This window comes from Daphnia magna, linkage group LG2, assembly GCF_020631705.1.
Source record: "Daphnia magna isolate NIES linkage group LG2, ASM2063170v1.1, whole genome shotgun sequence".
Lineage (NCBI taxonomy): Eukaryota > Metazoa > Arthropoda > Branchiopoda > Diplostraca > Daphniidae > Daphnia > Daphnia magna.
The window spans coordinates 1167389-1190065 of record NC_059183.1 but is presented as its reverse complement, the minus strand read 5'-3'; the positions used below and the strand labels follow the sequence as shown (position 1 = coordinate 1190065).

General features: G+C 40.0%; 4 protein-coding genes and 1 long non-coding RNA gene across 7 annotated transcripts; 2 read left to right on the top strand and 3 right to left on the bottom strand.

The window, feature by feature from the left end:
* The first annotated feature begins 258 nt into the window (after window positions 1-258).
* On the top strand, window positions 259-2452 carry LOC116916419 (glutamyl-tRNA(Gln) amidotransferase subunit A, mitochondrial). The gene is given in 9 exon segments (XM_032921666.2): window positions 259-499; window positions 571-763; window positions 829-1005; window positions 1069-1244; window positions 1325-1480; window positions 1627-1679; window positions 1740-1862; window positions 1864-1964; window positions 2034-2452. Coding segments are annotated over 9 exon segments (1506 nt in total). The 5' UTR covers window positions 259-339; the 3' UTR covers window positions 2401-2452.
* A 7-nt stretch (window positions 2453-2459) lies between these two features.
* On the bottom strand, window positions 2460-7462 carry LOC116916413 (DNA-directed RNA polymerase III subunit RPC2). The gene is made up of 19 exons (XM_032921659.2): window positions 7146-7462; window positions 6873-7079; window positions 6558-6806; window positions 6327-6494; window positions 6100-6257; window positions 5930-6038; window positions 5576-5875; window positions 5347-5512; window positions 5243-5277; window positions 4959-5121; window positions 4746-4899; window positions 4175-4686; window positions 3929-4110; window positions 3769-3869; window positions 3554-3705; window positions 3313-3494; window positions 3133-3246; window positions 2904-3067; window positions 2460-2822 (listed from the first exon to the last, which is right to left on the bottom strand). The coding sequence occupies exons 1-19, from the start codon at window positions 7212-7214 to the stop codon at window positions 2603-2605; spliced, it is 3405 nt and encodes a 1134-aa protein (XP_032777550.1). The 5' UTR covers window positions 7215-7462; the 3' UTR covers window positions 2460-2602.
* A 798-nt stretch (window positions 7463-8260) lies between these two features.
* Window positions 8261-11032, bottom strand: LOC123470125. 3 transcript variants are annotated; one of them, XR_006643631.1, is made up of 3 exons: window positions 9261-11018; window positions 9046-9114; window positions 8261-8955 (listed from the first exon to the last, which is right to left on the bottom strand). It is a non-coding gene; the product is annotated as an uncharacterized LOC123470125 (long non-coding RNA). The 3 variants fall into 3 exon arrangements; XR_006643632.1 differs by having other exon boundaries at window positions 9298-11018; XR_006643630.1 differs by having other exon boundaries at window positions 9046-11032.
* Window positions 11033-12158: 1126 nt separating this feature from the next.
* Window positions 12159-13578, top strand: LOC116916426. Its single transcript, XM_032921675.2, has 4 exons — window positions 12159-12316; window positions 12609-13034; window positions 13104-13189; window positions 13264-13578. Exons 1-4 carry the CDS (start codon window positions 12299-12301, stop codon window positions 13400-13402), a joined length of 669 nt encoding a protein of 222 aa, XP_032777566.2. The 5' UTR covers window positions 12159-12298; the 3' UTR covers window positions 13403-13578.
* Window positions 13579-13589: 11 nt separating this feature from the next.
* Window positions 13590-16010, bottom strand: LOC116916418 (eukaryotic translation initiation factor 2 subunit 3). Its single transcript, XM_032921664.2, has 10 exons — window positions 15946-16010; window positions 15671-15812; window positions 15445-15508; window positions 15184-15377; window positions 14983-15121; window positions 14764-14922; window positions 14470-14699; window positions 14260-14404; window positions 13854-14196; window positions 13590-13774 (listed from the first exon to the last, which is right to left on the bottom strand). Exons 1-10 carry the CDS (start codon window positions 15993-15995, stop codon window positions 13717-13719), a joined length of 1524 nt encoding a protein of 507 aa, XP_032777555.1. The 5' UTR covers window positions 15996-16010; the 3' UTR covers window positions 13590-13716.
* Between the last annotated feature and the right edge of the window lie 6667 nt (window positions 16011-22677).

Sequence of the window (22677 nt, the reverse complement as noted above, 5' to 3'; positions counted from 1 at the left end):
TTAAACTACAATTTATTTTCTTCATATTTCGTATACAAACGAAAATGTTATAAAACTATTTTATCATCTATCGTTTTGAAAATAAATTAAGATAAACATTGATTTAGAACAGAGTATTTCAGATAATAACAACGTTTATCTTGTCTTAATGACAGATTGAGACTTGGCAGTTGGCACTTGGCAGCACTTGCCACATGAACTTACAAGCCGTAAGCAAGGGCATCTATCCATCTAGCGGTCCGAAGCAAATTCAAAATTTGGCTGAGTCGTCTGCTGGGTGCAGAAAGCAGGCAAAATAGTTTAAGCACGAGAAAATAAATAAATAAAACATCTCCCAAAATGTTGCAGCAATTAAAAAATGGGGGATGCTCGGTGCAAGAACTGTATGTACAGTGTCTGAATCGTGTCCAAATGATCAAAAGCCTGAATGCCTACATAACAGTAACAAATAAAATCAGTCAAATACAGCTAGAAGAATCTGCTCAGAGATATCTGAAAGGTAGAATATAATAGAAAATAACGAATTCCCGGATTGATGTATTTCGAGCTATTGATCAACAATGATTTTAGGGATACCCAGACCCATTGAAGGGATTCCAATAGCTGTCAAAGATAATTTTTGTACCAAGAACATAAAAACTACATGTGCCTCAAGAATGTTGGAAAACTTTATTCCTACCTACAATGCTACTGTTGTTCAAAGACTACTTGATTCCGGAGCTATATTAATGGGGAAGACAAACATGGATGAATTTGGAATGGGGTTGGAAAACTTGTTTATTATTTTCTAATAAAATTTCTTGAAATTAAATAATAAATGTGTTCTAGATCAGGAACAACAGAAAGCATCTTTGGACCTACCAGAAATATATGGGGATCTCATGTCATCCAGAAAGTGAATACCAATTTTAAAGAATCTTTCAGTTCTCCACCAGATGACTTTTTTATTGCTGGTGGTAGCTCAGGTGGTAGTGCTGTTGCAGTTGCTTCTGGGTCATGCACAGTGTGAGCAAACTGACAATTTTAAAATGTGATTGTAAAGATTATACATTGGCAAACTGTACTCAGTGCTCTAGGATCAGATACAGGAGGTTCTGTTCGTAACCCCGCAAGCTATTGTGGTGTCGTGGGATTCAAACCAAGTTATGGCTCCCTTTCCAGATACGGCCTGATTCCTTTGGTAAATTCCATGGACGTTCCGGGAATTCTAGCGCGGACCGTGGGCGATTGTCGATCAGCTTTTGGTATGTTCTGCAAATGCCTTTGCCAATTAAACTTGGCGATCTTAAACACTTTCACAGACTCACTATTTTTACAAAATTAGACATTATAAAAGGTTGGGATCCCAAAGATTCCACTACACTTCAGCGCCCCTTGAATAAGAGTAAACTGAAAAGAACTTCTGCTAAACTTAGTAAATTGTGCGTGGGGATCCCGAAGGAGTTTCATTGCCCTGGATTATCTTCTGAAGTCTCTGACGGTAAATTTGCTGAAAAACACCAAGTCTTCTCTAGTCATTCTTGTGTATAATCAGTAATATTTAATATTTGCTGTGTGCTATCGAATTCTGTTCGACATTTCTCCTGCTTTTCGATTGATATCGAATAAATCATCTTTATCATACAGCTTGGAGGGATGTCATGGACCTATTGGAAAACTGCGGGATTCGAGTTGTCCAAGTAAGCTAAAACCAGAGTGTTTTTATTCTCTGAACGGATTATGCCCAGTTTACTTACTAGGTATCTCTTCCTCACACATCGTATTCAATTGCCTGCTATTCTGTGCTAAACCCTTGTGAAGTGGCGTCAAATATGGCACGTTACGACGGATTGCGATATGGCTATCGTGCGACCGGTAAAAACCTTGAATAGCACGGAGAGCCTTTACGCGGCCACCCGATCACAGGCTTTGAATCAAATTGTGCGTGGGCGAATTTTGGCCGGAAACTATTTTTTGTTAAAAGAGTTAGTAGTTTTTATTTTTCTTTACGTGCCATTGTGATGTTTTTACCTTCGTCCTTTCTCTTTGAATAGGAACTATGACAAGTACTTTGTTCAGGCCCTGAAGCTCCGCAGATTGATATACGAAGATTACGTTAAATTATGGAGTACGGGTGTCGATTTATTATTGACGCCCGTAACTTTGTCGGATGCACCTTTGTTTTCGGAATTCAACCAAAAGGATTCTCGCGCCCAATCTGCAGACCAGGACTACTGCACGCAACCTGCAAACATGGCTGGAATACCAGCCTTGAGTCTGCCCGTTAGAATGTCGAAGCGAAATTTACCGCTAAGTATTCAACTGATGGCGCCTCATTTTGACGATGAAACGCTGCTAGATGTGGCTGAACTCGTCGAAAAAGAGCTCAATTTTCCCCAACCGACTTTTAAAGAGGCATGAGATAATTTTTTCTTCCTAGATTTTAAATACATACAAGAAAGGCATAAATGGACACTTTGTTTCTTTTTTTTTACAACTTTCTTCATGTTCTTAACCTTTCTGCTCGCAAGTAAAAATCCATGCAAAGGACCTTTAAAATCATACAATATTATAGTAAAATTTGACCGAGGTAACGTTCAACAGAGTCTGAGATATCACATAATCAGTCAAAATATTTATCCAATTTAAGACGTGGAGCTATGTTCATGGCCTGAAGTTCTTGGAATAGCAGTTTGCACGCATACGGAATACGGATGGAAGAAACCGATCCGCTTGATTTGCAATAATGACACCATCCAAAATACCCCATCAGGCCACATTGATTGCACACATCGACATCAAATGCGTCACTGGATATCATTAGCCGCTCCAAAATCAACATGCTTTAAATTAATAGAAAATCTTTAGCTACTAGAATAACTTAAAGAAGTTTCAGTCACTTGAATCTACAAATTATATCGAACCTTGAGCCATATGCAATCAGACAGTCCCTTTCCATCTCACCGAGACGTAAGCCACCATCGCGCGCTCGACCTTCTGTTGGCTGTCGCGTAAGAACAGCTCTTGGTCCACGTGATCGTGCGTGCATCTTGTCCATCACCATGTGCTTCAACTTTTGATAGTACACCTAGATCAGGCAAGCATCCACATTTAAAATGCATAGCGGAGAAATCATTTATGTCGCCTAATTACCGGCCCGAAATAAATATAGGCAGTAAGCTGTTCGCCCGTTGTGCCGGACGTCATACACTCTTTGCCTTGGTAGTTGAATCCGTGTTTAATCAACTCCTCACTAACATCTTGGACCTAGAAAATAATTATTAAATTAAAGAATAGTGTCTTAAAGAACTTAAATCAATAGCTAAATGTTACCTTGGACCCTCCGAACGCTGTGCCATAATGAAACTTTCCCTCTAACACACCGGCTTTTCCAGCTAGTAGTTCGATCAGCTTACCGACAGTCATACGAGATGGAAATCCATGGGGATTCATAATGACATCGGGGCAAATTCCTAGTTCCGTAAACGGTAGATCTTCTTGTTCAGCAATGAGCGCTGCAAATATAGGGAAAGCTTAACAGTGACATGGAAGAACAATACACGAAGAAAATTACCAGTGACTCCTTTCTGACCATGGCGACTGCTAAATTTGTCTCCGATTTCAGGACGCCGGGTTTGTCGTAACTGGATTTTGATTATGTGTGCCTCTTCAGCGTTGGATGAGAACATAACTTTTTCCACGTATGATGGAATTGCACCCTTATAACTGAAAGCAATAACTGACAATTAAAAATACGCCTTGGTGATGCTAAAACATTAATGAGAGTACGTGATGGGAACGTCACGATATTCGGGCAGGGGGACGGCTGCTGGTGCTCCTGGCGTAACAGCGACCACAGGGGCAGTTGGCATTGCTTTGTTAATTAATATCTGACAAAATTTAAAATATTATTTATGGATTAGAATTCGACGAATTTTCGGTTAAGTACCTGTTTAGGTTGAACCGGTTGACCAACGCTTGCAAAGCCATCGGCGTCTAGAATTTCGTGTTTCCAAATAGGTTTTTTCGTTATTGCATCAATCATGGGACCATTTACGCGGTCAGAGCTCTGGTTGTTGTATCGCTTCAAAGCACATTTGGCGTTCTTGTAAACGAGACAGCGCCCATAACCTAAAGCATAAAAGTAAATGTAGATCAATAGAAGAAAATAACTTTTTTATACGGACAATATTACCTCTATCAAGGGAGGCTTTATTTAAAACGGTGGCGTCTTCAATATCGAAACCAGAATAGCTCATGACTGCTACCATTGCGTTTTGTCCGGCAGGAAGGTTCTCAAAATTTATTAGTTCAATTGTTCGCGTCTTTACCATTGGTTTGTGTGGATAAACCAAGTTATAAAGAAGCGTATCAATCCGATTACGTTGGTTACAAGCAATAGTTCCCATCGCCTGTTTACCCATAGCACACTGATATGTGTTTCGGGGACTTTGGTTGTGATGGGGATATGGGATTAACCCAGCACAGACGCCTAGCAAGGTGAATGGTTCGATTTCCAGGTGGGTGGACTCGTCAGTGATATCGGACTCGTAAACTGCAATGTTGCTGTCATTTTCCTCATTGACATCCAAGTACTCAATCAATCCATCGTAAATAAAATCTTCGAATGTGCGAAAGCTATCCGCCAGCTCTTGCATATGTTTTTCGGTTACGGCTGGTTTTCCTTTCCGTACTATTATGTAAGGCCTAAAAGCATAAGTTTAATTTAGAATAGTGCAGTTCAAAGATTAAATCAGGACACTGACCGGCACAAACGACCACCATCACAACTGATGTAAACGGAACGAGTTTGAAAGTGCGGGTAAATGGAAACGAATGCATTGATGTAGCCATGACGCCTCGCCAATTTAAAGTAGCGGATCAGGCGCTGGTAGTTTTTAACGAGTCCGAGAATGTTACCTACAATTCACTTTTAAATTAGAATGTTAACGCAAAAGGAAAAGGAAAAGAGCAGAAACCATTAAGAAAGACTGTGTAAACGTTCGGGTCGCTGATTTCCTCGCCACTAAACAGATTGATATCTTCCACCCCCATATTCTGTGCAATCCGGATGATTGGTTCTTCTTCTGCTTCGGTCGTGATGTGAGTCATCAGTGCCAAATTTTTTACGAGACCACATCCCTATTAAGTACAAAAAAAAAAAAAAAACATAAAACAAAACAACAACAAAGAACTAAAATTGATTATTGGCTTCTGGAAAGTTAGGCGTGGTGAAAGATAAAGGAAAATGAAAACATTTTACCTCGCCTTCTGGTGTGTCTGACGGACAAAGCATACCTGAAAATTTATTACAAATAAAATAAAATAAAATAAAGCAAAGTATTAAGGAAAAATACAGCTTCTTACCCCACTGCGAAGGCTGTAGAGAGCGGGGCCCCGATACCTTGCGTGTTTTTTCAAATTGAGAATTGACGCGAGTCATCATTCCAAGTCCGGAAATATACGACAAGCGACAGAGCATTTGCGTGACACCTTGCCTATCCATCCGGAAGCGTTTGATAGTCCAGTTTCCCTAAGAAAACCGGAATGTTTTACTTCCCCCAAAAAAAAAACTTCATGTAGCCACGATTTTTACCGTAGAAATAGCATTTTCTAACCCCATGGTGATGTGATCTGTTCGAATATGTTTGATAACATCGAACTGGGCCGCTTTAATCTTTGGAATATTCTTATCAGCAATTTGTTTCAACTCGAAATTCATCCGCTTGAACAAATCCTCGAACAGAAGCGACAGTAGCGATCCCGCTAATTCTAAACGCTTGTTACCATAATAATCACGATCATCAACGGAGCTTGGATCATTTTCAGCTTGTATGACCCGTCGAATCATCAAAGCTAGATACATAGCTTTCGCTTTGAAATTGAAGTTTTCCACCTATAACATGGAATTAAAGGAAAGGCCCAAGTTGTATGAACAACACGAATTTACCGGAACATGGGCAAGTATAGTTGTGGCAAGTGTTTCTCTAGCCTCTTCTGTGGCTGTCTTCTTTGGCCCTCCGAAGAAACGTTTTTGGCGCAATTTGTTGCCCAAATGTCTGATTTTAAAAAACGAATTGAGATTTTACTTATTGCCCGAATCACTCCTCATAACTGTACCGTAAGGCCTGCTGTTGAGTGAAAATGGAGGCGCGTACGCACTCTTCCAGGGAAGGTGCAAAAGATGTCATCACACGGTCATCCGTACCGATCATTTGTACTATTTCTTGGTCTGACACGATGCCCATTGCTTTAAACACTACGGCGACTGGTATATCCTTCAAGTTGATCCCAATGAATAAATTAAATATTGCCTAGTTTGAGTAATATTAACATAACATCCTTACATCTTGGAAACTATTTTGTTTCAAGTAGTATTTGCCTTTGTTTACAACGACGTTTGTACGAGTCTTTGTTCCGTGTGTGCTACTGGTGACTTGACAGGACATATTGCCTTTTCTGTCCTCTTCGACAATCATGCGATTTTTTGACATTTGTTCCTGAATTAAAATCACCTAGGAAACAAAGTTCCTTTAATAAATGCAACTTTGCAACTTTGAAGCAATATGGCTACATACTTTTTCATTCCCACGAACAATAAAATAGCCCCCACAGTCATAAGGGCATTCATTCTTTTTGGCCATCTCAGCAGGTGAAATACCAGCCAATGCACAATTTGAGCTCCTAAGCATAATAGGCATCCTTCCAATTGGAATTCCATTCCGTACAATTCTCTGTTGTCCTCTGGTGTATTCAATGTCCACAGTAACTGGTGCAGAGTATGTCATATCTCGCAATCTGCATTCATGTGGTGTTGTCAATCGAGACTAGGTATAGCAAAAAATATTCTATGAAATCCATAGTCATTATTGCATAAAACTAAGGAAATTTACATGATTCATATCTTCTATTGAATCTGGCTTTCCCACATGTATATCCAAATACTTTATGTAGAATGTTTGGTCTGCATGGCTTACAACTTTTTCATTGGCTTTGACAATCTTCTTAATATCAGTGTTGATAAAGTAGTTGTAGGAATCAATATGTTGTTTTACCAGCCCCTTTGTTTTGAGAAATGCTGGTACCAACTTCCATTTTTCCTAAATTCAAAAATTATTGAAGGAACATTGTTCATAGTTTCACAATGAAAAGTTTTTTTTTATTACCTCGACAGCTTTAATTGGCTGCAACAATTTCTCTAAATCCACGTACATATCTTTTTTCGCTTCCCCCATTCTTCAACGCGTTTGTAAAATTTTAAAATCCTACCACTGAGTTCGAGTGCTAACTTGTTTGATTGTAAACGACACAAACAGTCAAACTGCGTATTTTTATCCGTATTATTGCTTTAAAATGATAAAAATCGATTAAAAATAATTCTTTCCTAATAAAACGTGTGTGTACTGGAACACACGTGAAGCAGAGCTGTACAGTGTACAGTACACCGCAGACCTGCATAAAGACATGATGCGGCTGCTTTAATTCCAAGCAGACGAAAACTTAACAGTTGAATTACAGCGCCATTACTATATGCTGGCTCTGTGCTGCCACCTATACACTGGATAGCTACTGCATGAGATGTTCAGTAGGATAGAAATGGAAATTCGTCTATGTATCAGACGATATTCATCGACCTGAAAGGACTGAAAAAATTTATAATTGTTTAAACTGAGACAAGTTTAACTGCATTAGTTAGTATACCCTCGACAGCAAATTCAATGTCTCCAGTTGGAATTCATCAATTCTCCGGGAAAATCTTGGACAAAAATGTTTGTTTTCAAGCATTGAAATTAACAGATCAGCTTGTACTGTGGATTGGCATGGAAAGTGAACCAGCCTTCAAAGATTTTGCGCTAGCAATGAGCACTTCTTATGAAAAATCACCTACTACTGTCAAGATATTAGGCGATGCATCATCTCTTACATCTTCTACACTTGCTAGTCGCCTATCCAAGAGATGTAAAAAACCTGTTTTTGTTAGCTTCAACATTTCAGAAAGCAACCAAGAATTATTTACCAAGATTGAAGAACGATTGTTGGAAGAAATCATGATATCCCCAGAATTTTTCTGATTATCCAACTCTATGCTTAACAATAAAGAACCATGCCATTTAGACACCTGTGATTGTCATACTATTATTTTGTATCAGGGGCTGTTATGAATAATTGCACAAAAAACAACAACACACCAAGATCACTCCGGTAGTCCAGCTGGAAGGAACATTGCAGTTGTGAATAGCAAATGACTTGATAACATTGATGAGAGGAAAGAAAACTTTAATATTTTTGGAAAGATGATCTTGTATTTGGTTCGACATAGCTGTACACTAACAGTATTTTCAGAATATTGCCGGAATCTTTCTTTGTTTACAAGTGTTCCATTAAAAATGTTTTATGTTTCACTCCGTTGTTTTGTCGGAACAAGGAAAATGGAAACAGCAAAACACAGACAATTTGGCACCAGCCAACACGACAACGTTCTTTAATCTGGTCGTTCGTCCTCCACGAATTGTTGTACAGTGACGGAGCACGGTTAACGTGGGTGCATGGAACTTTTTCAACAGCAACTTCCCGTGCAAAACGTACAGCATAAGCTTTTGTTTCATACTCCATTTCACTAAATTTTTACGATTGCCTTTTTTTGGACGGAAAATAAGAATATGGCCCACATCAAGTATTTACCTCCTGATAAATGTAAACAATTGCGTAATCTTAGCGACGACCGCAAGTGCGTCTAGATATTTGTAAAACGGCTGCAAGGAAAACAATCTTTGAGCAACAAAAAACGTTCTGAGGAGCGTTTTAATGGCGGCACAAAAAAAATAGAACAAACCAAAAAAGAACAGCTAAACGGGCAAAGCCGATTATCTGACCGATCGACCATTTCTAGGTAAGTCGGCCATGAATCACTCAAACTTGGCCATCTGCTTTCTGCATATGTGTACTGTTACACAACGCCACTTGTTCAAGTTAACTCTTAAAGGGTCCCGCAAAACCAAACACAAAAAAGTGCAAATATAATAGTTCAGAATGAAAGGAAAAAAAAATAAAGGGTTTGGCTCTCACCTGAATGTTGGATTTTTCTGGAAAACCCAAGTTTAACGGCACGTAAACTATTTTGTTATAAGCTCCAAACTGCCAATTGAAAAGCGGAAAAAGAAAAAGGGATATTAAGGTCCAATTGAGAAGTTATGGATCAGCAGCCGAAATTGGACGGGTGAACTGGATCGTATAAATTGATAAGCGAGAAGATGAATATTCGCGTCGGCCTAGATAGTTACCAACTGACACAAAGTAAAAGGACGGGTGAAAATTCACCGTTAATAACCCGGGCGGCGATTTGTCCACCTGTTATTCTGCCTGAGTTTGTGCTCGAGGGTTGTATGATATCCCAAGCCAGGTGTACACTTGACTAACAGACACTTGATGAGACCTCGTTTCCGGGTTGCACTTTTTTTTTTTACTTCAAAATGTCCAGACACTTTTAGTTCATTAGGCCATATCAATGGTTGCATGTACGCATAATGCACGTTTTCACGTTTGCGGTGATATTGCAATGTTATGTTACGCACTAGCCGTCGAGTGTCGAATTCTGGATTCTGTATTCCAATAAAGTAGTTCAATGACTTGGCAGGTGGTTTCGTGAAATTCGACATTGAGATTTGAGAAGGATGGAGCCTATTTGCTTGGAAGGAACGTCAATGTACAAATAAAGCCACATTGGCGATCCGTCCATAATGTCTCACCTCATAAGAGTTGAGAAAAATGAAATGAGAAATGGTTAGAGAAAACACGCTTTACCGAACATCTGATCCTAAACGTTAGTGAATAAAGTTTCTTTCTAACAGACTGTAATCAAACGTTCACACAAAAAGTCCAATTTTTGGTTGTTATTTGAGCGTGACGTCTTTAAAAGTCGTTTGTTTCGATTGATTTCTCTTCTGAACAAAAACTACCGTTCTTCGTGATAGGAGAAAACCCGAAGGACACTTTGATACAGTTGAACGGCTCCTTATCGGAAAGATTCTCACATAGTTAGTTTCAAATGCTCGATTACAATGCACGCAGACCAGCAGATTGAAAGGAAATCAAATGAATGCGAATGATCATTGGCAACTGGATACGCTCTGCTTTGTCAGACGTAATACCTGTGCTCAAATCTGTTGGTCTCATGCATTGCCCTTACGTTCAAAGTGAAAGAACGTAGAAAGAAAGAAAGCTTGTGCTAGAAGACGGATGTCCAACAAACCGAAAACAAAGGAGGAAATATTTTTCTTCCATTGACTTTGCCGAGGAGGAAAAAATATCCCAACACATTCTGTATCCCTTTATGTGTCCTAAATGGTGTCACACGCTTCAACAACGAATCAGGTCGCACTAGCTTTTCGGTCCCCGAAGGATCACCGATTCACTATCGGGCCTCATCACACCTTAAGATAAAGATCAGCAAGATATTTGATGAGTTTCGTCATCAAATTGCTTGACGACGCATAACAACAAGCGACAGTTTTAAAAATGATAAATATTGTTAGTGGGACGCTTATTATTTACCGGTAATTGCAGTGGCAGCAGGAAGAAGGCCAGAATGGATGACGTGCTAGGGAAAACAAGGTCGAATTGCTCCCGCAAGCGCCCTTAATTGGATCTTCTTCCTGGAGACACACACGTCCAAGATTAATCAAAAAGTTGTAAAAAAGAAAAAGACAGAAAGAGAAGAGGAAGGAAAGAAAAACGACTTTCTCCAATAAGACTGCAGGGTGGTATATAGCCGCAGAGCCCGTCCCGCTTTTCTTCGGTCCAGCTGACGATACTGCTGACCGCTGCTGACGCACATGTACATGTTCCATCAACAGCCAATCGCCACTGAAACCACTTGGTTTCCAGAATTCTTTCGACGGTGAAAGATGGCATCTGCTAATCTTTTGAGGCTGCCTCTGCATGACGTGGATTCGTTGCACTAGTGAAAGTCGCTGACTGTTTACTGTAACGGCAATCGCTTTTAACTCGTTTGATGATAATGCAATGTGCAGTGCACATATGCTGTACCTGGCTTAAGGGGCAAGCCAAAGGCTTTATGTTTGTTGATGATATTGGGTCGTTTCTTCTGCTTACAGTTCCAGTACCCTTAAATGCGTAAAGTATAAAGGAAATCTGGGAAAAGTAAAAGTTTAAATGTTATTATGGTTAAATGCCAACATGAAAGAACACATGGACTACCAGGTGCACATTAGCCAGGTAGCCTGGATCGCTTATATCTGGTCAGACGGTAGCATACATTTGATTTGGGGTAAGGCAATTTAATAAACTACTGGTGGCACAACTTGAGGAAGAGATAGAAAGAAATCAGTCTAGTGAACTACCCTGGAAAAAATTAGTCGAACTTGGATGTAGCAGCTGCTACTGCTGATGTTAAACCTTCATCCAATAGATGCTATTACATTATAAAGAGAAAGTCAGGAAAGATTTTATTTTTCTCTCATCTAAAATTAGCCCAATGTTTTCTACAATAGAAATCGTTTCAATTGATAGGCCGTTTCAGTAGCAGAAACCTCCCACGCGCTATCTTCGATAAACGATGCAAATTTTGCGGGGGGATTTTCCATTCTTTTGTTAGTTAAATGATTATTGCGAGTGAAATGAAGAAAAGCCCCCTACGGAGACTTGTCAACGGCCTTAAAAGGATTCCACAGTTTTCTCCGCACTTTATTAGGGCATCGTTTTGTTAAATGAAGCGAGTAAATGCAGTTGGAGTATACAGGCATTGCATTACCAAATGTTGTCCATCCTATTTTACAAACGGGCTGTACTTTCTCTTCGACGATGTGATTACACGCGTTCTTCTAGCCCAAGGAAAAATAATTAAAACGAGCGAAGAAAGAGAACACAGCAGACACCGATCTCTAGTTTTTAGGAAGCATTTCTATTTTTTTCATTCTCTTACTGATCGTTTTACTGTATGCCCCAGTCTTTGTTCTCATAGATGTGCGTGTATGTGTCGGTTGACCATAAGAGATTCCTGACCACTGGACCGTCACCAGGTAGCCAGATGGAGGAAGAAAATAGAGGAAGAAAAAAGAAAAAGAAAAAGAAGAAGCGAAGAAAGAAAAACGAAAAATAAAAACACCTTTGGCGGCCGTGACGTCTAGAGTGAAAACCAAAGGATGGTCTAGTGAGGGTGGGGGCGGAGTTATGAAGGAATGGATGTATAAATGTGCCTGCACGGTGGATCCAATATCATTCTCAACAGCATTCTCAAAGCGAGTGTAGTGTACTCCATTTCAGCCAATTTCATCTACCAGTTCTTACCATTTCTAGGAATATGAAGGTTTCAATTGTGGTAAATATTTCAATTTTGTACCTGTACTTCTGTCTAGCAAAAATGAAAGGGATCAATTGTTTTAAGTGTTGCTCTGAAAATGTTTTGAAGAAAAAAAAGAAGAAATGATTATTACATTTAGGTCAATAGATGAAACACATGTTTCTTATTTAGAACATGCCGTATGTGAACTCCAACAAGGAATAATTACCTTTTTTTTTTACGGTGCGAAACTAGGCCGTTCTGCAGTTTAGTCTGTCATGTGCAATAAAACTAACGGACTTGGTTTCTGTTTTTTAATACTAACTTGCAGATTGCACTGTTGTGCCTGGTGGGTTTGTCTGTAAGTTTCCCGGCTGAGTCCAGTGGATCTTTCCCTGAAAGACGCAACCTGCGTAGGAAGAACGCGGTCACCGCAGCTCAACCGTTCCGCAACCGCCAATCTGAACCTCTTCAGCCCGAATACCTTTCCGCCAAACCCAAACAAACCAGCGAATACACGCCTTTAGGTCCAGATGCCCAGGACCGTGAGTCTTCCCCCCAACAGAACTTTGCCAGACCAGGTTTCCAGCAGAAACGCAAACCTATCAGCCCCATTAGACCCGTGGCCGAGAAGTACGTCGCCGAAGCCAGCAACGCCTACGATAACAACGGATACGATGCAGGCACCTACGACGACGGACATCTTAAATTCGAACAAGGAGTGCAAAACAACGCTGCTTCCTACAACAGTGATCAGGTCTGTTACCTGCTGGCAACATCTTTATAGAACGTGGAAACTAAACTGTAATATACGCCTTTATTACAGGGGGTGAAAGACGGTCGCGTTCAATTCTCCATCGCAGGTCAACAGGGACCCAACAGCTACCGTTTCGGTTACGACACTGGCAAAGGGTAGGTGCTTGAAGAAAATTAAATTCCCAAATAAAAAGGAAAATATTTACCTCAATTTGATTTTGCTTTTCTAGAGCTGACCGCACTTTCCGCATTGAGGAACGTGACAACTCCGGTGTTATTCACGGACGTTATGGATACTACGATCCATCTGGAAAATTCCGCGTCGTCAACTACAAAGCTCACCCTGAGTCCGGATTCGCTATTGTTTGAATAGTTGTTCCAGAGTATTCCAGGCTGGAGGGTAACTGAGACTGATTCCATGAACATCTGCCGAGCTTCTTGATGTTATTCACTTAATATAACGTTTGTTGGCTTGGTGTAGCTGGGCTACGCCAGTCGAATTTTGTTTTCGAATACATCCATCTCTTGATGAGATTTAAAAACTACTTTCAGAAAATCAAATTTTTCGGGACGTGTATTAAACACGGATCCTCAGTGGTCAAATATCCCATTATTCCTTCAAATAATAATTGAAAAAAAAATAAAGTTGCTGGCGAGTTGGTGGGGATTTCGCTTTTTCTGTTTCATTTTTTCTCGGCTGCGATGGTAACTCCACGACGGATCTGACCCCATCCAATCAACCTTAGTGCAAAAAAAAAAAAATATATAATAATTACAGAGTTAGGACGCGGTTAACCTAAATCACAGGCAAGACAATCACCTCCAATGTTTCTCGACACGGCGGCTAAGAGCAATTTTCTCTCCTACATCAGTACAAACAGGATTCGTCAAGCTAATTTTGGCCAAATCGGCCTTCACAGCCAAAACACGACCACCAGTTGATAAAGAACCAATGTTGACCATCAGAACTTCGTTTTTAGAAAGTTTTTGGACCTTAGCGCCTTTCTTATCTCCTTCAGTCCTAACACCCAGCAAGCGACGAAGTAAGAAATAGGATATCTCAAGCTCGGTAAAGATCTCTGGCAGGGCATTGATAGACCCAAGAACTTGTCCGACCATTCGATCGGCTCGACTCAACGTTGGGTCAATCATAGTACCAACACCTGGAAAGAGAAATTATATGACAACTAATCAAATAATTAACTGTATGAAGCCATATAACTGACCAATCAACCCTCCGGGAACGGCGTACATTAATTCATTTTGCTCAGCGTATAAAGAAACAATTCGGGAAAAGATGGGATTGCACGTCAATTTTCCCTCGGAATCTTTCGATACCAGGCCCGGCCGCACTTCAATTTCTTGTCCCACCTTCACGACAGTGGGTTTTGATACATCAAGTGATATTCTTTCATTGCTAAATTTTTGTGGTTTACCTTGAGAACTCCCTTCAAAATACTGCCTCCAGCTACTCCTCCTTTAAGGTCGTCTACTTCGCAACCAGGTTTATTGACATCGAACGAACGGATAATAATCAGTCGGGGTTCCGCAGTAAAATCGCGCAACGGAATGGGAATCTTGTTAACGACGTACTCGCAGATCACCTCTATGTTGTATTTAAGCTGAGCCGAGATTGGGATAACGGGAGCGCCTTCGGCCACGGTGCCTACGAAATAAAATCTCTGATGTCACGGTTCAAATACCGTTTAAACTACAACCGGTTACCATACCTTGAACGAACTTAAGAATTTGTTCATACTGATCCTTGGCTTGGCTCTCCTTTACCAAGTCAATTTTGTTTTGGAGGATCAAAATGTGCTTGAGCTTCATAATTTCAATAGCAGCTAAGTGCTCTGAAGTTTGGGGCTGCGGGCAGGATTCATTTCCAGCTAAAGTAAGTTCCTTTGATTAGACAGTTGAGAAGAATGGATTGACAATCAAGCAATCACCTATGAGAAGAAGAGCCGCGTCCATGACGGCAGCACCGTTCAACATGGTGGCCATGAGAATGTCGTGGCCAGGGCAATCCACAAAGGACACATGTCTTACTAACTTGAATTTCCCTAGCGGCCCCATGAAAGAGTCATCCTGGCAAAAGTTACTTTTCAGATTACTGGCAAATGACTGAATAGCATATCATCAAGTAATACCTTTGAAGAACTTCCTGACATGTAACAAAGAGGCCTTAGGCATTTTTCATTGTCACATTTGAAGATCTTGGCGTTGGCATAACCCAATTTGATGGTGATATTACGTTCCAACTCATTTTTGAAGCGCACAGTCTGTACACCTGACAAGGCCTTGACCACTGTTGATTTTCCATGGGCTACATGACCAATTGTGCCTGGATGAAAAAGTATGACATTTTAGGGTAGGGAGCTTATTTTACAGATTTGAAATGCTTTTCTTACCAATATTGATGGTGGCCTGTCGACTAATGACTTCTGGAGAAAGTGCATTTAATTTGGAAACATCCTATAATTGAAAAAGTAGTTATTAGCATAAAAGTGAAAACACACATTTGCTGATGCAACCACAACACCCGAAGCCGGGTAACCAATCATCAAACAGCGATCGTTCGCCGGTCACTTTTGGTGTTTCCCAATCAAACAGAACATAACATTTTCCTTTTCTTACTAATTTAGATAGATCCTGTTTCGCCAAATGAGGCTGTCCAGTAGTCACAGTCGGAAATTCTTCAGCCGTCGACATTTTTAACGTGGAAGCTGAAAGGTAGAGGAATAGCAGACGGGAACGGTGCGTTCGTAAAGCTTCGTTACTGAAGGTTGTTGCCAGTTTCATAAATGAGACCGAAAATCCAAAAGGATTTTGTTTTTAAAATGCATTGCGAATAAACAATTAAACATTAGTTGGTACCAGTTATATAGATAAGAAAATAGTAGCTAAATCACCCGTAAATATATGGGTTTTCCTTCTTCTTGTCGTTCTTCATTGAATGCATTTCGTTTTTCGAACTGAAAATCTGTAATTAGCCGGCAAGCTAACAGAACTGAAATGGTTCACAAAATGAATACTAGATGGCGTGTGAGGTTCTTTTTCCATCTATTTATTCCAATCTCAGGACTTTTGAACGATCCGCTACGGCTGATTTTGTTTGCCTTGGCTGTCCTTCAATAGAAGAAATAAACGCTCGATGATGTGTTTGCTTCAATCTTCCTTTACATCAGCTTCTTCGGTAGCACCACATTGACGGGTTGTTTTTATATTGTCATTTTAAATCACGATTGACGTGACAAAAGAAGACGAGAAAAGAGCACTGCCGTTCCCACTTCAACTTGCCACATAAAAAACGCGGACATAAAATCACGATTCGGGAACGTTTTCATGACAGTGAATACAAGGGATCAAAGGCATAAACGCACACACAACTACATAAAAACAAACATACACTGGAAAAGAAACACAAGGGAAAGGGGAAAAAGAAAAACATTTGAATTTAGTCCAAATCCCTTTTGCATATTTGATCAGGTGTATGGTCATCACTGACAGGTTGGTATACATTTATTTAGAAAGAAAAAAAAAGGAGGGGGGATCAGGTGGATGCCGGAGAATTGATGGAAGCAACCGTCAACTTATGCCCATCTGTTTGTGTGTTTTAGGAGGGAAGAAAGAAAAAAAAAAAAAAAACCAATGGAAAACCAATAGATCCGTATAAGGTGAACATGCCAATCAACATAGGAAATATAGGCTAACAGAAGAGAGTAGTCGAGAGAGGAAGACAAGATTCATGGAACCTTTCTCCTACATAATACATTACCCTGCGGCTCTCCACGAAATGACATTGATTTACAAGCGGGATCTGGAAAAAAAAAATCCGTCCCTTCGAAAAATAAAGAAAAAAAATAAAGCATTTCGTTTAATAAGAAAATTAATGTTTGCGCTGGCTATGGCATGCGTCGATTAAACATGAAGCCGATTTCTTTTTTCCTCTTCGACATCCTGAAACTTTTGCGCCGTAAGTTATCAATTAACTCTATATATTGCTCCCGTAAATCTTGTTAACTTATCCTTCATAAAACTAAACATATTTTCTTTTTACTGCTCCTGACGTTTTCGTTTGCATTTGATTTCCTTCCATCGCAGGTGTCTCCCTAATTTGTTGCACCATATTCCATACAAGCAAATTGGTCGATTGATTTCAAAAGTTTGAAGGCTCCCATTAGAAACTCTACCCACCCCCCACCCCTCAGCAAATACAAGTCAATTGATCAAAGCCTCTTCGGTTCCCCACAAAATTGACAATTTCCTTTTATCATAGCTTATAATTTAGAAAAATACGTGATAATGGGGACATGCCGATACTTGAGACGTTCAATTTTGCTGATGGGCTGAATAAGATCACTTTAAAAAATCAGGATAAAAATGGTCCAGTTTCTAAGCGAAAGGACCGACCATAGCAAAAATGAATTCAAATCTTCTTCTTCTATTGTAATCGTTTCAATCATTATGCATACAAAGAGTACCGACGCACTTGGTCTTCTTTCTATTCTCGCTCTTGTATTTAATCTGCTGAGTCGTAGAAATATATTCATACACACAGTTGTCACCATCAATTCGATCGTGAATTGAGTCAATAGATTCAAGTGCTGCACGGGGTGTCCGACCAAGTGAAGAAAATCAGAAGTAGGAGGGGGGGGGGATACATCCCTTTTTATTTATTTTTTTCCTTCCCCATGTGTAGATGGACGCCCTGGCGGCTTGCTTTGATCAATCGGCGCGACACTCCGAATCAAAAGAGAAGAATGTGTCGCCTCCCTTTTTTTTTTTTTTTTACAACCCTCCCCAACGTGTCGATTGAATAAGTCGAAAAGTGGAGAGACATCACACACAACTAACTGGGGAAGAAAGTTGTACACATATACAAAGCAGCTCTAGCTCACTATAGAGAGAGAGAAAGCAGCCGATTGTGCGTGTATACGATGTTGCATCACGACCCGTGTTGGATCCGCGGTGGGGTGGGTGCGGATGGATTTATCCATCAAGTGATCAGCTGATGGATGTAGAGAGGAAGTAGAAGAAAAGAAGAAAGAAGGAAAAAGAAGAAGCTTGGAGTGTGCAGCCGACGATGTGATTCAATCGGTCGATCCTCTCTGAATATATCCCAAATCCCTCCCTATATCTACTCTTGTGCCACATCCCCGCCCCCACCTTCTCTTTCAAAGTGCAAAGACGATTGAGAAGAAGAAGAAGCTGATGGAACGTGGCGATAGGCTATTGAATCGCTTTTTTTTTTCCTCCCTCCTTTTGCCTGTGTAGCCCTCCCAGCACATCCTCTTCAATCCATCGATTCATTATTTATTTCTTCGTTCTTTTTTTTTCTTTCTTTTTTGTCCATGGCCTCCTCTTTTGTATATTCTCTCTATCTCTTTATTTGACTTGATTCGACAGCTGTGTACTACCGTATAGGCGCAGTGTGATGCGTCCCCGTATTGACACTCCCCTCTCTCGGTGGCGTTGCGGATCAGTTCATTTTCACGATTCCGAAATCGATATCGTGTTTTGTTTTTTTCCCCCTCTTTTTATAGTTTTTCAGAGTGTGCTCTTGCTGGTGCCTCATTTTTCTATCAACATTCAACGCGTTAAAAGCTGGGAATGTTGTTGACGTGTGTGTCCATTGAAACACGGAAGCCGAATGCTTTTTTTTTATAAGGTTGTTGTGTACACATTTGCGGGTAAAGATATGGCTGAAATCAACAAGGAAAATTGATTGATTCGAATAAAAGATCTGACGGGCAATGGCTAAAGCTTGAAAGAAAAAAAGAAAAAAAAAAATGAAAAGTTTCGATGCGATCCATCAAGTCGTAACGTACAGCGATGACTACTATATGCTGATGCCTATCGCTGCCGAGTTTGGGGCTCGTGCCGCACGAAAACGGGTTTATTTCAGTCCGGGGTCGATTGTAAAATCCATAAAGAAAATTGACTTTGCTCGGCGTCCGTACACGGCAACGTCATATAGAGTGACGCACAATTAAAATGATTTCCTTCGCTACGTGTTATGTTTAAATGTCAATAACGCGAATCAATGGAATTAAAATGTTGACTTTCATGTTGTTTTCTTTAGAGGGGTAAACACACTGTTTAAGAAATACAAGGCAGATATGCATATAGAATATTATAGAGAAGAGTGCACAGCTGGTCCAGATTCTGAGGGAAGACGTGGGGCAAAAAGAGAGAACCTTCTTTATATATGTCCCGGCAGCACTTAGTCAGATGACTTGAGGCACACATGAATTCAACAGAAAGAGAGAGAGAGAGTCGATGTATACAGCCTATGTGTGTGTACAGTGTGTGTGTGTGTGTGTGAATAAATATATGCATTCCGGATGAAAGTTCCCGAACGCTTGCAGCACGTTCCTTCCCATTTGGCTGTTTATTCCCTTTTTTTTTTAAATCGTGAGAAGAAGTTATTTTGATGAGGTAATAGCCCCACACACACACACACACAAAAAGACCAACGCTTTATCCAAAGGGGAAAAGAAAACTTTTCGTTTGTGTGGATAAAGTGTCTATGACGCGCCGTTCAGCCGCTCGTTCCAAAACTTTTATCACCGATCTCTGGGAACTATTATCCATTTCAAAGTAATGTTGATGCTTTTTAATAGTCTTTCTCTATACAGCAATATCATAGACATTTGTTGAATTTTGCATGCAAATTCTCGTTTGGCTGGTTGAATTGTGTAAGCCAGGCTTATGTACATCGCATTGTTTCAAAATTCAGCCATTTATCGTGTACGCTAAAATTAAAACATTTGACATTCGTGAGCATCACTCAGTTAATAGAGACATTTCTCTTTACATCTTTTCTTCATTGTACTAGTTTAGAAAAAAAAACGCAATATAAACTTGAGGTATCACGTTTATAACAAAGCCACTAGATTGATGATAAGTTCAAAAAAGGTTACGTATTTGTTATACTCTTCGATAAGTGGTCGGTAGACTACGAGCCTTTCACGTACCAACTGTAGGCGACGTGTAACGAGGCTAATCACGTCATATCGAACGGTAGCTGGGGAAGAAGAAAAAAAGGAGGAGGGAGGTGGGCGTAATAACAAGACTCCTTCAGGTCTCCCAGTACACATAACAGGTATACTTTATTCTGTTTTAACAATAGCCTTTAGTCATTACGGGAGATCAAACCGCGCTTTTTCTTTACGTCATCGAACCAACTTTTTCATCTTCAGTTTAACTTTCGAATTTTTTTTTCATGCGCATTTTGATTATCAAGTAGATTGGGCCCACATGAAATCTTTGCTGCTTTTTAATTAGGACACGTGACTAGCGACACGTGACTCTTTTTCGAGTGGCGAAACATTCGATTCTTATTTATTTATTTTTTTACTCTTGCGCACTTTTTAATCCAACCACTTCAACAACCTCTAACCCCCCCCCGCCCCCAGACACACGCAACGACTTATATTCTTCCTTTAGCTGATTCAAAATCAGAGGTTTGAATTGTCGTATCTACCCTTGTTAAATATATACCCCGTCAGTTATACAAATTATATGCGCATGGCCAGCGTCAAACTGGGGCCAGCCGAAGGGGTGGCCTCTTGAAAAACAAAGGGCCGTCGTTATGTTTAGTGCGTTTCCACTTTTTTCTCCCCTCAACCCCCCAAAAAAAAATATATCCTTATTTTATAGTTTGCCCGTCCGGCATTGACGACATGGGGACATTTATTTACATTTTTAAATAAGAGAAGAAAACAAAAGAAAACGAGACATTTTCGTGAGCCTTTGAAGCTCCTCTTTCGATCGAAGGAGGGAAACATTTTTTTTTTTTCCCTTTGCGGATTGAACATCAGATTCCAGCACGTTCTTTTTGTTTGTGTTTCTTCTTTTGATGGGATTTTTTTTCTTCCCTTTCAAAAGTCTATTACATTTATTTTAATACCCTTTTATTTTCCAGAACGTGTATCCGTTCTTTATTTTGCGTTTGAATTTATTTGCTGTTGGCCGGTGGATATAGACTTGATATAGTGACGTGTTGTGTACAACGTTGTGTAAAAAGGAGATGTAACGACTTTAAAAAAAAAAAAAGGACGGGGGATTGCATGACGATGGGACAGCATCATTGAGGCGGTACGACAATTTGATAGCAAAAAAACAAAATTTGTTTATTTTCCAACAGGACAATATAAAGGTAGAGGTCAGTCAAATTCGATTGAAACAAATCTGATGCTGATAGACGGCCAGTTGAATAGACTTATTTTTTATTCTTTTGCAATTCTTTTTCTTTCACTGGATTGTATACTGGGAATAGAGATGATGACTGGTCAGCTTGCACGCTATTTGGCCATCGTGCAAGGGCTAAAGAAACACAACTTTTTCGCTATAAATACAGTGGCAGTGTGTGTAATCTAGAGCCGCTGACGACGGCTGACGTGTTCGGACGTCGATCCTTTCAGACTGCGCGATCATTTTTTGCGTTGATATCCGATCCGCGCAGCGTATACACAATAAGCGATTGAGACTTTACTGTTTTTTTTTTTTTTTATTGTGTTAAACTAGTTGCGTAATATAATCATTTATTATCATTTATCAACGATGCTATGGGTGAAGTAGAATCATTAAAATTCATTTTCGATAGAAACGAGAATTTTCTATCGTCTCTATTGCGTAATAGAGACAGACATAAGGACTTGTGTTATTAGCGCTACGGATCGAGGCTATCCATCCGGAAGAACTATTTTTTCTTTCCTCTTTCTATAGACCCTGGCAATATATTATTCCATAGTCTTTTTTATTTTTAAGGATTTAGTGTACATGCCTGGTTCATCCGCCCCATCCATCGTTGGTGGGGAGGGGGGATCAACTCTCAAGTGCTGTGTTTCTATATATCCTCCCTCCCCATCCCTCGTCGCTTGTACGGTACAAGATGGACGACAAAAGCATCCGCACGCTACCCTTTGCGGAAGAACGAACGGCGGTACACGCAATATGAAAAAGAAGTGAAATTTCCCGTGCCCAGGTTCTCACGACGTAGTGCAGTTACGTGATGTATAGAGCGGACTTTTTGTTCGCTTGTACGCGCTACGGTTTGAATTTCGGATATTGACGACTAGCGCACGCTAAACCACGTCTGTTAGACTAATAACTCTGTCGTTAAAGGCGTTCTTCGTCTGTTTGAACACACATTTCTTTTCTTCTTTTTTTATTATTATTTGGAACGCAAGCGTTTTGCGTCATCTAGTGGAATAATGTGATGACAAATGGATGGGTTTCCTAAACGCTTGGCTGTCCTTGTCGGTCGGAAGAAAAAAAATTATTAACTTTGAATTACAAATGATGATGGGAACGTCTGACTTGTCAGTGCATTACGAAGTTTCTACATTTCAAAAAAGTAATTAAAAAATGTGTAAGGATCGAAAATGTAGACGAGCGTTTGAAACACTAATTGACACTTCGAATGAGTCTCTCAAAACATATTCGGAGGCTTATGTCTTTCGTCGCTTTTCATAACCTCCCGCACAGACATCACATAACCCGGTTACGATACATTTTAAACAAAGCAATCTTTACAAAAACGACTTACTTCAACTTTGATAAAAAATTGTTAGTTTGCACACACGCACGTACCAAAATCCCGACAATGTGGACTACACACAATGACCCAGATTGGC